This window comes from Musa acuminata, chromosome BXJ2-1, assembly GCF_036884655.1.
Source record: "Musa acuminata AAA Group cultivar baxijiao chromosome BXJ2-1, Cavendish_Baxijiao_AAA, whole genome shotgun sequence".
Classification (NCBI taxonomy): Eukaryota; Viridiplantae; Streptophyta; class Magnoliopsida; order Zingiberales; family Musaceae; genus Musa; species Musa acuminata.
This window is the reverse complement of record NC_088338.1, coordinates 33,916,122-33,932,898: the sequence shown is the minus strand read 5'-3', so window position 1 is coordinate 33,932,898 and position 16,777 is coordinate 33,916,122. Positions and strand designations below refer to the sequence as shown.

At 34.8% G+C, this 16,777-nt stretch overlaps 1 protein-coding gene across 4 annotated transcripts; it reads right to left on the bottom strand.

The window, feature by feature from the left end:
• Window positions 1-2,321: 2,321 nt before the first annotated feature.
• LOC135599121 (SAC3 family protein A-like) lies at window positions 2,322-15,753 on the bottom strand. Of its 4 annotated transcripts, XM_065093871.1 has the most exons (14): window positions 15,623-15,753; window positions 15,220-15,300; window positions 13,888-14,730; window positions 12,113-12,553; window positions 11,789-11,887; window positions 10,819-10,904; window positions 8,196-8,373; window positions 7,274-7,774; window positions 6,992-7,132; window positions 6,676-6,735; window positions 5,355-5,485; window positions 4,061-4,194; window positions 3,754-3,986; window positions 2,322-2,901 (listed from the first exon to the last, which is right to left on the bottom strand). In XM_065093871.1, exons 2-14 carry the CDS (start codon window positions 15,271-15,273, stop codon window positions 2,803-2,805), a joined length of 3,000 nt encoding a protein of 999 aa, XP_064949943.1. In that variant the 5' UTR covers window positions 15,274-15,300; window positions 15,623-15,753; the 3' UTR covers window positions 2,322-2,802. The 4 variants fall into 4 exon arrangements, with proteins under 4 accessions (XP_064949943.1, XP_064949942.1, XP_064949944.1 ...); XM_065093870.1 differs by having other exon boundaries at window positions 15,220-15,748; XM_065093872.1 differs by having other exon boundaries at window positions 8,196-8,370; window positions 15,220-15,748.
• Between the last annotated feature and the right edge of the window lie 1,024 nt (window positions 15,754-16,777).

The following is a 16,777-nucleotide window of genomic DNA, read 5'->3' as shown; positions in this document are numbered from 1 at the left end:
ATATATATATATGATCGCTGGTTTATTGATTGAGCCGATAGGTCAACTGACCAAATAGTATGTTTGAAGTAAATTATATCAATATTTTTGTAGAAAATCCTTAGCCGTTGGTTTCTAGTAGATGTAGTTCATTCCATGAAATATGGATGGACAAGATGACATTCTCTCTAGGGTGTGGTGTTGACCACACTATTGGGAGGATTACTTTCATACAAATCGAGCATTTATCCTATTTTGAAACGTCTTTTCACTTTTTTTGGCAAGGAGCTTGGGAGGCCCACACATAAAAGACAAAAACAAGCATTTCGCTTTTACTCTCCATTAACTTTTTTTGGAGTTCTCCTTAGTTTGATTGAAGGATTTGTCTTTTGTCAATATCTAAAAAAGAAAAAAAAAAAAGAAAACTAAGATTTTAGTGGTTTTTTATACCAAACTCTATTTTGGTTACTCTCCCTTTGCCCCCAAAAGAATAAAATTCAAAGAGAATTTTTATAATTTTGAAATATTAAGACTCACCTCCTATTACAAAAATATTTTTACCTACCAAGAATCAACCAATGCAATATGTTGGACCGACCAAACCAAATACGATACTCCTCAATAGTGTTAAACTGTTTTAGTTTATTAAACTAATTATAGTGTTTTTGGATAGAATTATAATATTATAAGTTAGTAATCAAGAATATTATCAGTTGATATTTCATATCCTCAACCTTTTGTAAGAGGGTCTGGTATGCCACTACATCTGTTTGAGGTATAAAATATATTAGATAAGGTTTTGAATTCTTAACTTTGATAAGATGATTTTATATACTATCACCATATTAATATTTAAGATATAATAATATATCGAATGAGATTTTGAATCCTCAACATTTAGTTAGAAGATTTAATACAAACCTTCGAATGAGGGTCTAGTACTAAAATGTGTTAGTTGAGGTTTCATATCCTCAACCTTTGGTAAGAAGATCGAGTACACCACCATCAAATTAACGTTGAAGATAGAAAATATATCGAATGATGTTTTGAACTCTTCTGGTATGGTGATACGATACACTAAAAGAGTTTTGTACACTATCATACTAATATTTTATACATAGAATATATATTAATCGTGGTTTCAAACCTTCAACTTTTGGTAAGAGTTTCCGATACACCAACATTTTAAAGGTATTAGTTAGCTTAGTTGATAAGGATTTTAATAATATATCACAAGATCTTGGACTCGAATCTCACATTCGTCATTTATCCTTTGTATGAAAATTAAGATTTTCTATCTTAATAAATTTTACAATAAAGAGATAATAAATTCTTATTTTTCTCCTCTAACCCTTAAATTTTGGTCTATATATATGTTAGAAACCTGATAATATTTGTGTTCGTTTACTAAATATAATAATAATGAGTACGATAATATCCCATTTTAGTGTTCGTAAATGGACTTATAAACCAAAACATTATAGTCATACCTTAATTAATTAAATCCTCAACCAACATTAATTAACAACCTCATTATAGGTTTAAAGATTTTATAGAATGATGAAAATTGGATGAAAGTTTAATCGGGTTTGGGATGAAAATTGAGAAGGTTTTGACATATTTTCGATACAAATAATGATAAAAATTCTAATTTCTTGCTCACTTGACCTTACTTTTAGTTAGGTGTCATGTTTGTGACCATTTATCATGGAAGGATGACAATAAATACGAATGGGATCTTATCCTATCATAATGCCATTGAATGTGCGTACTATGTTTTCTATAAACAATCCAAACCATTGGTTACCTTATCAAGAACCTTGTAACTAAGCTTTAGTTACTTTAAATCCTAACAAATTCTTAATTATTAATCTTACCATAAGTTTTTGAATTTTATAAAATAATTTGTAGAGAATTTGGGTGGGTTTCATGAACTTAGGAAGCTCTTCATATATTTTTTATAAAAAAAAAAAAATAGGATAACATTCAAAAATACTATAACCGGTCCGATCTACCACTCGGATAGGTTTTGATTGGAAAAAGTTTCCTTTTTTTTTTAATATTTAAAAATGCCAAAAGCCGTTTACGTGCACTATGAGAATAGGAGTATTTTAATGTGTGACCTCTTTCCATAAAATCACTATGTATGATGACTCGAATTCCAGTCAAAGCAATACTAACACTTTGGACGGGTAAATAAAATACGATTTTTGTGATTTTTTTTTTTTAATCGCACGTGTCGGAATAGACATCATAATCAAAATCTCTTGGAGAAAAAGAGTAAACTTCCAAATGAAGAATAACATGATCATCATAAAAAGGAAAAAAAGGAGACAAATATGTAACCTACTAATCGAATCAAAACATCATTGTATTAGCTTGAGACCAAAATGCATTGGCCTGATCCTTTACATGATTGAGAATATAATGGCATTGACATCATGTTCTATATCGAACACACAGTATATGCCATTATTAAAAGTCCTCATCTCCTTAGGTAGCTTGCATAATGGCTTACACTGTACGGGAAGCTGAACTTGGTCGTCGGTCTTAATAAGAGTTTGCTCTACACAAAAGGAATCTGAAAACTATACTCAAAAAGATTCAACCAAGCTGTTTCACTTGGGATGCCACTTAAAAGCAGGCAAACACATTGTACTTAAAATGACTCACCCATCTTCATCTTCATTACCTGTTTCACGAGTAGGGTACGTTTCGTCGACTGGTTTATTAGCCTCCGTAGCTCCCTCAGATGAGCAAAACTGATTATAAATTTCTTCTGTTCCGTTGTACACAAGGTAGTATACAACAAAGATGCCATGATCATGATGTCCGAGTAAGAAAATCATCGACCGCAAGACTTGCATCTCCGTGAGCAACAGCATCTTCTTGTTCTGGCATGTAGAGTGTGGTGGAGGAAGCCTAAAACAAAATCGAAAGGAGCATAACAATGTGCAATCCAAAAACAAAACAACTTGTAACTTGACTAAAAACCAACATCATTCATGAAAAAGTATAATATGTACATACAGTTTGGAAATTAGTGGCTGTCTCTCTCCCATGAGAACCGACCGTAGCAAGTTATCATGGTAAGACAACAAATTCCACTTGACAAATTTGAACATTGCAATAACATAGAAAAGTTTGAATTCGACATTCTCATTAAGTAAAACTGCACCAGCAGTTTCTTGAGATAAATTCGAAGCAACTAGTGACTAATTAAAATCCTATACTCTAATGTGCTAACTACATTCCAAATTCCACAAAGTCTAGCCCCAGGAATTCACAGCTACTCATGGATGATAGCATGATAGGTTCTCTTAATCACAGGTAAGGGTCAACTCTTTTCAAGGTAGCTTGTGTTGAGTCCACATGCTGCACACTTGGCTGGATAGGGCAAGAGCTAGCTTGGCTCTTGCAGAAAATGGAAGGCTGCTTTTGATTTAGTGAGAACTGTGGCAGTAAAAAAACACCTTTTTCTTTAAAAAAACTACCACTGTATTTTGATGATTCCAGGTTGTTCTATTCTTGCTAAGTCTTGAGATAGCACTGTAGCAGTGAGGTCAAGGAACTCTTATAACTACCAAACCATTTCTACATACCACTACAGCTGAAGGAATTTTGGTAAATCTCATAAATGAATAAGAAACATATCTGGTGTAATGGTGTATGCTGTGTATTAGCAAGTTCAATTTCATTGTCTCCCCAAAATGGAAGTCATCCACCAAAACGTTTCGCAGCTATGAAAGCAATAAGATAGGTAATGCACAATACCTTTGCATCCAGCTGCAACTCTCCATTGTTATCAACAGTGAGAACAGCACCATGTGCCCTTAACCATTCCTCACATTCTTCAACTCCTTCTATGCTTGTATCCTGACTGTCATCCATTTGTATAGCTTTTGAGAAGCCCAAGGCGCAAGTAATATAAGCAACAGGGATGACTGGGCGATATGATTTGGACATGCATTGTACAGCCTCAAATCGCATCTTCTCCACGTAGAGATCTGTATCCAAGGACTTGTAATATTAATTGTTACTAAAGAAAATGATAAAGCAAGTAGATTTAAAGAGGAGGTACCCATAAGAAAAGTGTTTAAATTGGGTGCTGTCTTGTACAATCTAAAAAACAGAATAAAATTCCCTGATGAAACAGCAGAGTGAACTGCAAGAGAATGCTTAACAGCTTCATCATCTTTTGCTTTAGCTGATAACCTGAAAATGAAGACATTAAGCATATGTAAGTAGACTGTATAATAATTACTATTAAGAGTAAATATATGAGATGTGATTCCCACACCATTCTCGAATACCCAGTCAAACACTCACATATTAACAAAGAAAATGATGGTGCCATGTCTTTTAGGCATAATTAGTGGGATGATGGAGATAATTAAGCCACATTAAAGGTATGAACGTAAAAAGCATCTTTAAATAATATATGTTTGTGTTGAATAAAATAAAATTTCCCCATGACAAACTGCTTAGGTTTCTCAAAGCAGTCAAAAGGTGCGATTTACAGTTTATGCTGCTCCAACATTTGGACAGACCAAACTTGTTGGAAGATTTCTAGTCATCCAAAGTGTTGGACTAAGATCTTTGTCATATCAAATTACGAAGGCAATAGTCAATTTATCATAGCATAACATGCACGCAATTAATAGGGTAAGTGTAGGCACTAGATGGCCCTTACTAAACAAATAGCATTTAGATAAACATGCGGAAGAGCATTAATCAGATCTAGGCGTTACTCATAATGCAATTGAAGAAATACAGATAAATAAAAAGTTAAAGGTAAGTGTTGACTGTAAGGAGAGGTTGCTCTGCATCCTAGGTGACCAAGATCTGAATTATGAAAACAGCTGCTTTCCTTACAGAGTAATGTGACTTGACCATTAACAAATCCAATATTGTCAGAAATCTTGTGCACCGGGCTTTCAACTTTTTTAATATTGCTTATAAAGATAAAAAAACATTCAAGCTTAGCCTACAAAGGGAAGATAGCTTCAGGCAGAAGAACCAATAAAGAAAATGCAAAAGGTGGTTGGATACTGAGACCATACTTTGCAGAACTTCTGATTGTAATGCTTTCTATTAGAATAAATGGTGAGGATGCTTGAGCATAGCTGTTTCTCGAAGATAAATTCGATAACAGCTCTATGATACATGGTTCAGTGGGCAATATAGACACAAAGAACAACAGGAACACTAGACTTGTTAATGGTAAATATTTATTATGATTCATTTGTCGTGCTAGATTATGGGATAACAAATTGAATATGAAATTTCAGAAATAGAAAATGGTCATGACATTCTTTGTAAAAGACACAAAGGAAATATAATAGCCATTTGAAGAAAAAAAAAACGTTAAATACCTTGTCATGGATGACAATAGGTCACTTTTATTGTTGGAGTGCAAGATAATAGAAAGCAAATTGTATGCAGCAAACTCCATATAACACCCCTGGATGCCTTCCGCATAAAGTCTTTGCAACTGTGACTGGCACTGCATGTTGGGCATGTGGAGGATAGGTTAAATACAACATAATGTACCACAATGATTTTTTTCTCTCTTTATATTGATTCATGTTTCAGTTTAATATCTCCACCTGTTAAAGTGCTAAATAATCCTCCTTTTCTTTTATTTTCAAATAATGTGTTAAGTTAAAAAAACTTCATTATGTAACTAAGCTTTGTGGCTACAAAACCCTCTAAATGGAATGTGACAATGAAAACTACATAACTTTGCTGCATAAAATCTACTAATGGATGAACAAACATGCAAAATCTGGAGGAGAATACATAATTACTTGCAAAGCAAATTAGATGCAGTTCAAAATTCAAATACATGTATATCAAATTTGCCAAGGTCATGGCAGCCATTATATGGGCATTAGAAATTAGAATTCCGTAAAGAAGAAAATAGCTCATGTGGATGGATAAAGAGTCACATCAATAGGAAATTTGTTGACTATGTTCAAACCAAGGTTTTCAATTTCAAATAATACCGCTCGTACCGGGCAGTACGTACCGGTCCGTTAGCAAACCAGTACACGGACCGTCCGCTACTGGGCAGTATTATATATATATATATATATATATATATATATATATATGCGACATCACAGATTTTTTTTTACTTTTTATATATAACAATATATATATATATATATAAAGGCGATGTCGCCCCGCATGGGGAGAAGAGAGGCAACGTCACACTTTTTTTTTTAGTTATATATATATATATATATATATATATATATATATATATATATATATATATATATATATATATATATATATATATATATATATATATATATATATATATATATATATATAAGCGACGTCACCCCACCTTGGGAGCAAAGAGGCGACGTCGTCGAAAAATTTATTTTATTTTATTTTATTTTATTTTATATATATATATATATATATATATATATATATATATATATATATATATCTCGACGGTATACCGAGCGATATACCACTCGGTATATAGTACCGTACCGTACCGAGCGAATGTCGAAACTCCAGTACAATACAATATTTCAATCCTTGGTTCAAACATCATCATCAAATACTGCCAAATGTAGAACTTCTGCATCTCAATACTATTATAGCTGTAGTAAGATGATAAACGACAACGGATAGTCTGAAATGTTGAACATCCAAATGGTATGGTGAACTAACCTGATTAAACTCAGGCAAATCACCTGCTTCTAGAGCCAATCTTGCATGAGTTTCATACACCTATAACAAGAAATAAAAGAACTCTAAGCATATGACTATTGGTTAATAGTATACAACAAATGAATAAAAGCATGCGTTATGAAATTAAATGGAACTCAACAGACTCTTCCATTATGTCCCACAATGAAAATTCTGAACAATTTTGCCAAAATATATTATTCAAGTTACCCAGTCAATTCTGGCACAAGTAAAAAATAACAACGAAATAGGCTACAAAGTTCCACATTAAAACAGCAAGAAGGTAGTAGAAGAGAACCTTTACAGTAAGCGCATTCTGTATCCTTTGCACAGTAAGATCTTGGCGAATGGATTTTAGTTGATCACATTTGTATAGATAATTTTTTTGAGATGACTGAACCATCTGTAGAGCTTTTTCCAAAACTTCCTCTGGCCTTACCTGCAAAAGAACAGTTACAGCAAAAAATACAATGGAATTTCTGAAAATTTATTGGATAAACAACAGCTTGGAAACATCAAGAAATGAAGTATGCAGATCATGCATATCAGAACTGTATAGAGTGATGCAAATGACTATTACAGTTGAAGGATCAGGTGCAGATGTAAGACGAAGATAACGTTTTTCAATTTCCTGGCAAGTCCCTTTGACTGTGAGAGAATCCCAGTCAATATCTTCAACAGCCTTGTTGCAACCATCTTCATAACTTTTGGCTTTTAGCAAAGCGCCAGCTCTTCTTGTGTACATACTGCCACCACCAGCAGTTTTAGGCCTAAAATTTGTCAATTCTGCTTGATTTCCCTGTCCTTTTTCAAAACGCTTAAATCGATTTTCCCGTTTCCTCTTTTCCTCAGGTGAATTGGCTAGTGCAATTGCACTGGCATAATATTTGGTTAGATTCTGCTCTTTATCACTATCACTTGAAGGATCACCATTCTCAGTTACACTCGAAGTGTCAGAAAATCGTTGCTTCTTGTTTGGCCTCTGACCAAATTTTTGTAAAGCAGATTGCTGTTGAAAGGAAGCATACTTAAACCCACCCCAACCATTAACTGACTTGCTCTCAGAGATTTTGCTATCAACCTGCAGTATCACCAACCAAATAAGAAAGGGTCATACACTTGTAGATCAGCAAAAAACTATTTACCACTCAAAATGCAAAAATGTCAATAACAGATATTTATCATCATATAGAAATAGGGATATTGCATCTTGATCTGCAAACCCCATTTATGATGTCATACTTGTATATACTAACAGTAATGTAAGATTTTGTAAATGGAACTTACAAAATATTTCCAATTTAACCTTAACAAATTATTCACTTGAAAGCTAATTTGACATCACCAAGCACATGACCAGCACACAAAGGCTAGTGGTTGCAACACACCACATTTTCAAAAAAAGTCCAGATTTCCAGGAACAGGAACAAGACTTGGGCAAAAAAAAAAGAAATCTGACAAAAAAGTTCAACTTCGACCAAATAAATAGATAAATAAGTTACCTTTTTTTCAGCAGCTTCAACCTGCCCCCATCTAGCATCAATTGCTGAATGAGAATCAACAGATGTGAGTTTCTCACCCAACTTTTCATCTGCAATAGGTTCCCATCGACTTTTTCGCCTAGTAGGGCTCCGTTTATGTGTTGGCAAGGAAGAGTCAGAAACTAAACATTGTTGACTGCTGCAGAAGAGAAAAACCATCAAGAAGCCTTCTTATAAGTTACGGACCCTAGATACTGTGATAGTAACAGTAAAATTATAATACTTAATTGACATTTGTCTCTATATAAGACCAAAAGTGAAACGTATGTCTATATGTCTCAACCACATACATATCACCAAGAATCAAATATCACACTCTGTCCATGCATCATTTTGCTGGCACAGCATGCATGCCAAGTGCCTGGCCATACCCCTCAATGCTGCATTCAAATGTTTACATTAATGTAGTCAAGTGCAAAGTACCTACTAAAATATTTCACGTTTCAAGTATACATGGGTGTTCATATTAAATTCTGTTCTGTTTGGCTAAATTAAACAATTAATTAATGGGGCTTTCTGTGTAGGTACAGAATGGAGCAGACATCCATGCCACATGATTTTAAGCTTCAGATATTGTAAGAACTTACACACAAGTACACCTGGTAATGCAGGAAGAAAGCATGGAGAGGAGCAAAAAATAGTTATTTTTTTATAATTTGAACATATGGAAAACAAAGTGAAAAGGAAAAGATAAGTACACAAATTCACTCCAGTTCCTAAGCATCACACTAGACGAGCTTCAACAATAGAGGATTGAATTGCATCATCAAGAATAACTATGAAGCTCACTCTGGATCAAGGAATCATTCCTAGGGATGGAAGTCTAACTTCTTGTCATGCAGATTGAGAAAAATAAAAGTTTCATTTGTTTAACCATAACAGTATGTACTATGTACAACCCTTTCATCCTTTTAATAAATCCCTCATATAAAAATAAAATCTAAAGAAATAAGAAAAAATTAGAATAGAAAAGTACATCTTCCAAGTTGAGACTAATCAATCATCTTTCTTTCTTTGTGGAAGACATTTTTCCAAATTTGTTTCACCGTATAATCTTCTCCTCCCATAATATAGTTAATTGTATTGACTTTCTTCTTCACATAGAAGTTCAATTAAACCCAAATTCTTTGTCCAGCAGAATCATTAATCTACACAAATTTTATCTTCCTCCATTTCTACTTTTTCTTTTTCCTTAACCCTGGGTAATCTAGTAGATCATGTGAAGATATGGAAAATATTGTGACAACTTATTACATTTGTCAAAACAGCCTTAAGTACTATTTTTTTTCTGAGAAAAAACAAACAAAAGAGCTCCTGCATAACTGACACTAATTTTCCTGCATGACACATATACAATTGACAACAAGAATGGCTCTATCTTTTCACATGTAGCATGATGTTGGATGGTGAAGATTGAGGTGCGTAGTAAACTTAAGAGCTGCCAATTTTTATGAAGAATTTTAAAGCAAAAGTAAAAGACAGACCTGTTGCAGGTTCCCTATACTTGTATTTTTCAACTGACTGAACATTAAATAATATAAAAATTATAGACAATTTTCTGAGATCAAGTCCAGTTCCTCTTCTGTTAACCTTTATGAGGGCATAGATCCAGTTGTAGTTCTGTGTGGTTTGGAGCTCCTATACTCATCCTAATCCAAGCAGGGATCAGTAAACCCTTGCCTTCTATTGATAGGAATCTCAAGACCTTGATGTTGTAGTACAAACAATGAATGCAATGCAAGAAAAATATATTATACTGATATTGCACCTCAAGTGAGCCTAGCAAATGTGGTGCACAAAGGGTGATGCAGCTAGCAAATGCAAGCAATGACACAAGGAAAAAACATGGGAGAAAGCTTCTTTATTTTTAAAATTCTTTTGCTATTTTTAATTTTTTTTATTTTTGATATTCTGACATTTTATATGTATTTATAACTGCCCCTAATCCAAGCATGGGTCAGTAAACCATTGCCTTCTATTGATAGGAATCTCAAGGCCTTGATGTTGTAGTACAGTCGATGAAAGCAATGTGAGAAAAATAGATTATACTGATATTGCAACTCAAGTGATCCTAGCAAATGTGGTGCACAAAGGGTGATGCAGCTAGCAATGCAAGCAATGACACAAGGCAAAAACATGGGAGAAAGTTTCTTTATTTTAAAAATTCTTTTGCTATTTTTAAAAATCTTTAATTTTGATATTCTGACATTTTATATTTATTTATAACTGCCCCTACTTTGCTTAATCTTGATCCTGATGTTGTAAAGCTTGATATGGTGCATTTTATATACTTTGACTTTCCAATCGTTGTTGCCATTAATGCTCAACCCAATTATTAATGCCACTTTCCACAATGAAGTAAAATATTTCAAAACTAAGATTAAATAGTAGATGTTATATACTTCAAACGCTTGTCTTTCAATCAATGCTGAAACTAACAACCAAAATGTTATCAATTCCTAGATAACCACAAACTAGTCTTCAATTGAACAGCTAACACAACATCCAAGGAATAGTTGAGATAAATCTTAGAATGAGTATGAAGCAGCTTAAGAATCCCTGATATGCATAAGTTGTGACATACCTCTGATCAACTGGCAAGGAGAAAAGTGGCTCAGTATCCCAATTTTTTGTAAAAAGTGTTCCATCAGCAGTCGCCATGGTAATCATCTATACAGAACAAAGAGGAAAAAAAATAAAGCAACGAATAAATATATCAAAGTAGTTTACAGATCAAACAGCATCAAACGTCTATCACAAGTTACTGGCACTCCAGAATGGAAAAATTCTCCCTGTAGAAAGCCATCAATATCACAAAATATACATATTAAAAGTAATATTTTTAGCACTGAAGTGCAAAAGTAGAAAAAGATGTCTAGCGTATTTCTTGAGAGCAAAATTATGCATTTGTGGATCATTACAGGTACACCTTCAACTTCCTCCACATTCCAAGACTGTGTTGAATCATGAATTGAACTTAATAAAGTTATGCCAAATTTTACTATTCATGATAAGAGTTTCTAGCAATCAGTTCCTTCAGATGTAGCTTATTGGAAATTCTATCAAAATTTTAAAAGTATTGTTGCTCCAATAGTCCTACCAACTAAAGCGTAAAATTTCAAATAAAAAAAACATATGGTGTTAATATTCTTCTGTTGCATGGAAAACCCTAGACAGAATGCTTTCCTTAGAAAACCTTGTTTCCATTAATTTTTAGTAGAACAACCAAAATAACAAGAAATTGTATAGTTCTCAAATAATTTCATTGAAAATGAACAGTTAAGTTTTTAATCCTTCTTTCAAATTAATTTGTAGTCCAAATTTCCACAAAATAACTTTCTGTTCTTTAACTTCAAACATAAAAGGAAAAAAGAAAACTATCTGTTTACATGAAAATCCTTGTCTAGGATTTCCTTATACTAAACAGAATGTAGCTTCGCCTAAATTAAAATATTTCAGTGACAGGTGAATAAATTTGTAGTATATACCATTAAAGACAGCGAGCATGATATAAACAACAACAAGATAACTGAGTATCGAAAACAAGGTTCAACCTGCTTCAATATGCTTTGATTAGCAGACCTTTGGGCATCATCCTTGCAACGAGCAAAAGACCTCTCCACATAAGCACAAAATGACGGAGAAAATGTTCCCTGATGAAGCCATCGGAAAACCAAGCTAAAGAAAGTGAAGAAAAGACAGTTCCAAGAAGCAAAAGGAACAACTAAAACAACTGAGTAGGTCAATTTCTTAATTACTATATAAATATTGTTTCAGAAAATAGACAATTAAAAATGAGAAAAGCCTTTAACATAAATACTTCTGCAGCTCTGCTAAACAAACTAGAAGACTGAGTTTAAAAAAAAGGATATGATCACCTTGGTGATCGCCCCAGCATCATCTTCTGAAGATGACTGATTACTGGGCTTGGGCACTGAAACACTGATGTAAGCCGGTTTTGTTGCTGCACTGACAATGCAGCTGTCCTTCTGGGTTTTCAGCATGCTGACTCCCACATTTGGAGCAATCCTAGGGTTTGTAGGAATCTGCATTTTACTTACCTGGCGTGTCTCTGTCAAGGGGACTGTTTGTAGTGGCGGCTGAAAATTCTCAGGTACCTGATTGGAAGCAGCATGTTGTAAGTTGGGAGCTAGTGAATAAAGAACCTTTTGTTCATTTGCATGTTTCTCATTTGGGAGAGGAGTCGAGTTCAAGGGTTGCTGGAAGTATGAGGACTGATTAATATGGTGGGTCTGCATTCCTGGCGCAACAGCTTCCCAATTTTTATTCAAATGATATGGTGTAACAGCTTCTTTTCCCTATCAGCATTAAAAAAATAAGCACATAACCAAAATCAGTAGCAATTTGCATAGACCATATAAAAAAGATGTAGATCAAATAAAAGATAACCTCACAATTGAAGCATTCCATGATGCACATAATGATTATTCTCAAGTCGTAGGGACACAACATGCAAAAGATTATTATGTATCTAAAAAGGTTGTCACAAGTTTCATAGCAAAAGAGAACCAAACTTCAGCTTTTCATTTGAAAGAAAACTTCGTGGTCATCCTTAAAAACAAAAAATTATATTCTACCTTAGCGTGAAATGTATTTTTGCATAACGCATGTAACAAAATTAGATTCACCTCAATGATTACAGAAACCAATTAAAAGCCATAGTATTCTGCATAAAAATTAGCATTCAACTTTCTACACATTACTGCATCTTAAATTAGACATGCCGTGGTCATAAGCTCATTACCTACATCTGACCTAAGAACAAGAAGCACAAAGTTGGTTATGCTGACATGACAAAGCATTGTTGAGGTCAAATGTCACAAAATATAGTACAAGGTAATCATCAAAGAAATAGATCCAACTAATAAGTAACATCCTGGACTACATATATAATATAAAAAGCACACTGAACCAAATAAATTAACTGCTTAAACAGAATAACACATCTACCAAAAAAACATTGGATATTCAATGATTAGACAATTACTTTCCAACATATAATGAACATTAGACTTTATAACAAAAAGCTATTTGATTGTCAAAGACTATATCGAAAGAGATTGTCATTTTTTTTGACATGCCATGCATGATAAAACAAAAAAGAATGTGGTCACAAAAAACCTCCAAAAAGCTTTTGAGACTGTAAAATGTATGAACCAAGCTCATGACATCTATAAACCAAGTGCATGATTCCTAAAATCAAATGTTGCAGCTGCAGATTAAGGCACCTAGAAATAGTTCACCATTTAGCAAATAAAAGGACATACTAACATAGACATTTAGCCATGAATAATATGTTGTATTTCGTAATTAATATATTACATAAGGATTAACTATTGCTATATTTTCTCTTTGGCTAGCTAGGGCTGTAACAGCAAAAAGCCTCCACTATATTTACTTGGTAGCAAGTTGCAAATCACATGGACCTCATGATGAAGGACAAATATTTTGCCAGGGCTATGTTAAGATGAAATCAACATGGCACAAATTTCCATGTCAATAACTTATCATCAGCACGTACCAGCCAAAACACCTCCTTGTATGATCATAGAGCAAACCTTATTAATAGTGCTCATACAGAGAAAGAGAGTGGGACAAGACTCCAACAAAAATAGCTGTCAAAAGTTCATACCTGAAAAGAAGGCATCCCTGAGGGTCTAGAATCTTCTCTCCATGATGTTGTGCCAGGTGGTGGTGGCTGGTTACTGATATAGGGATAACCACTACTAGCACCTTCAGCCGAGTATCCAGCAGACTGAAGACTGGTAGCAGATGTATTCTCTAACCCTGCTGCACCATTGACAATAGGTGCAGGTTGGCTTTGATAGTAAGGCCAGTTATTATACTGCTGCTGATAATAAAGAGAATTTCCAGATATAGTAGCAGAACTCTGAGCCGAACTTGTGGATGAGGTTGTGTAGCTCGAATAATGATGGTATGGATAACTATGGTAATTTCCATCATTCCATAAGCTTGTCTGATAATTGTAGCTGTTAGTTTCATATCCTGTCCCAGTCTGATTATCACCAGCATTGTAATAAGTGCCTAAATAACTAGTAGGAGCAACATAAGACCCTGAATTCTGAAATGTGCTAAGAGGCTGATAAGCAGCACCTGAATTTTGATCTCCTCCGATTTGCTGAGTAGATGAATCATTGCCTTGTAGATGATAACCATAAAAGGAATTTTGGTATCCCACTGAAGTATAGTTATATGGTACAGTAGAACTTGAGTAAGGCACATAACCAGAATATGCTTGTGCTGCATTCTCTGCACCTAGATTAGTTGAGGTAGATGCGTGAGATGCAGTGTTAATTCCTTCTTGAGTGTCTCCCGAGACAGACATCTGTCTTTGTGGATCATAATGATAGCCAGAGCTTGAAACAGTCAACTGTCCTGATGAAGAAGGCAAAGATTGCGGCCCAGGATGTGAAGATGGGTATGAAGACCCATGAGGTTGACCTACATCTACAGCCTGAGAAGTATGAAAAAGAAAAGGGAAACAAATGTTAAGTGAGGCCTGAAATTAATAAACAAAGAATAGCAATGAACAAATTATATAAGAAAAAATAAGTGTTCCTAGAAATATGGTAAAAAGGATGGCCAATCCACGACGGTTCGGCCAATGCGAGATCTAGGAAGGGTAAACATATGCAAACCCTACAACCAGAGGAGATAAAGCCTCAAACGGATGTACCAGGAACTGCCATGCAGATTTTGCAAACAATCCTAATTAACCTACTTGTTATCCAGATTAACAAATTATATATCTCCCCACCAGATGCCGCAGCTTATAATTTCTGTATAAACACTGGAATCTACAGAACTACCTGAGGGTGCTAATGTTGAGCAACATACTTTCCAAATTGCTTTTCTTCCAATACATACAACTACTTACTTCCTTCCTACTCCATAAAACAAAAGAAATATATAAAGTGAGATGGTAACGATAAAACATAATTACCTCAGTGGATCTTGAATCAACAGCAACGACAGGCTCAACGCCCTGACTCGTCATCCCACCGGAACCAACTTCCTCAGAGAACTGAATCAAACAATCCGATGCAAGCACTTACGACTACGATTCAAGACGACCAGAAACAAGCAAACATAAACGAAACCCTAAATACCCCCCCAAAAAAAAGGGCCCCTTGAGGCCGATGATTGCGTCAAGAGGGCTCCTTTCTGGCAGATCAGAAGCAAACAGCCAAACGTCGAGAGGAAAGAGATCAAAAAAGAAACGAAAATTAGAAAAATAATCGAACAGAGGGGGAAAACTTAGACTCCTCGCAGTTGAGATACGAAATAAAAGGTGAGGAACTACGAAAGGAACGGAGAGATGGAGATCTGAAAAGAAAAGGAGAGACCAATCGGCGAAGAATCGGAGAAACCCCGGAGAAATTTGGGATATTTTTTTCGCCTCGTACGGCTGATCCTTTTCAACCCTCGCTGTTCTCTCCACCGGCGGGGCGAGATAGAGAGGCAAAAAGGATCGAAACAATGGTTTTAGCGACCACGAGATGCGCCCATCTCACGTTATTTATCTCGGTTCGACCAAGCACGCTCGAGCCATGTGGTTTGGGTTGCGGACCGACGGCTTCGTAGACCGTCACCGACCGATGAGACAACATGCTACTAAATCGCCCCTCGTCGCAGAGGCAGTCTTTTTCGGTGGAGCCCACAAAGCGTCGCCCTCATCCGTTGAGTAACGGGGTGGGTTCGTACCGAGGGCGTCGGATTAACCCGATGTTCTGCAATTATTTGAGGCCGAGCACAATTTGACTCCGACTCCGCTTGTTCTACGTGACGACCGAGTCGAACTCAAAGTGAAACTGTGTTTAATTTCCTCGACAAGACAAGCTCGAATATGACTTTGCTTGACCATGTGTGGCTCCTTGAAGGCTCGATTTAGAAACATTAATACAAATAGCACAACATATATTATCATCTGAATCGATAAATCCAATTTCGAGTTGAAGCTCATAGCAAGAAACCCATTTTTTTATAAGACCGACATAAATAAATATTTATTCTGGATAATATGATTATAGATAGTAATATCCTAAAATTAAATTGCATGGTCACCATTTATATTCACCGAATATTCGTTTATGGTGGTATACTATTGCTAGTCATAGATATTTTACGCAGTCTTTTTACTTATTATTATTATTTGATATTTTATCAACTTATATTATGTGTTATTTGATTATATTGTGATATCGATGAATATATGCAATGACAATCGAATCGTGATGAGATCACAATAATGAAATCGATTCATTTTTAAATACAGATCCTAAATAATCTCAATTATAAGTTACTCGAGAGATACATCGAGATAACCGGACATACTTGTGTATTGTATACTCGTTCATATGATGGATACAGTTTGTATCATAGCTGCTCGTGTGGGGACACTAGGGATACAGTATAGGTACTCATTGGAAAACGAGTTTACTGATTGATCCACTTACAGAATGTTGGATGGTTAATGATGTCTTATTGTCAGACAATGATTC

Coding starts and splice junctions, on each gene's coding strand:
- LOC135599121 (XM_065093871.1), bottom strand. CDS start 15,273: ATGACGAGTCAGGGCGTTGAGCCTGTCGTTGCTGTTGATTCAAGATCC. Junction 11,888..12,112: donor ATGCTGGGGCGATCACCAAG/GTGATCATATCC, acceptor TGGCTTCATCAG/GGAACATTTTCTCCGTCATT. Junction 3,987..4,060: donor TTTAAACACTTTTCTTATGG/GTACCTCCTCTT, acceptor CCTTGGATACAG/ATCTCTACGTGGAGAAGATG.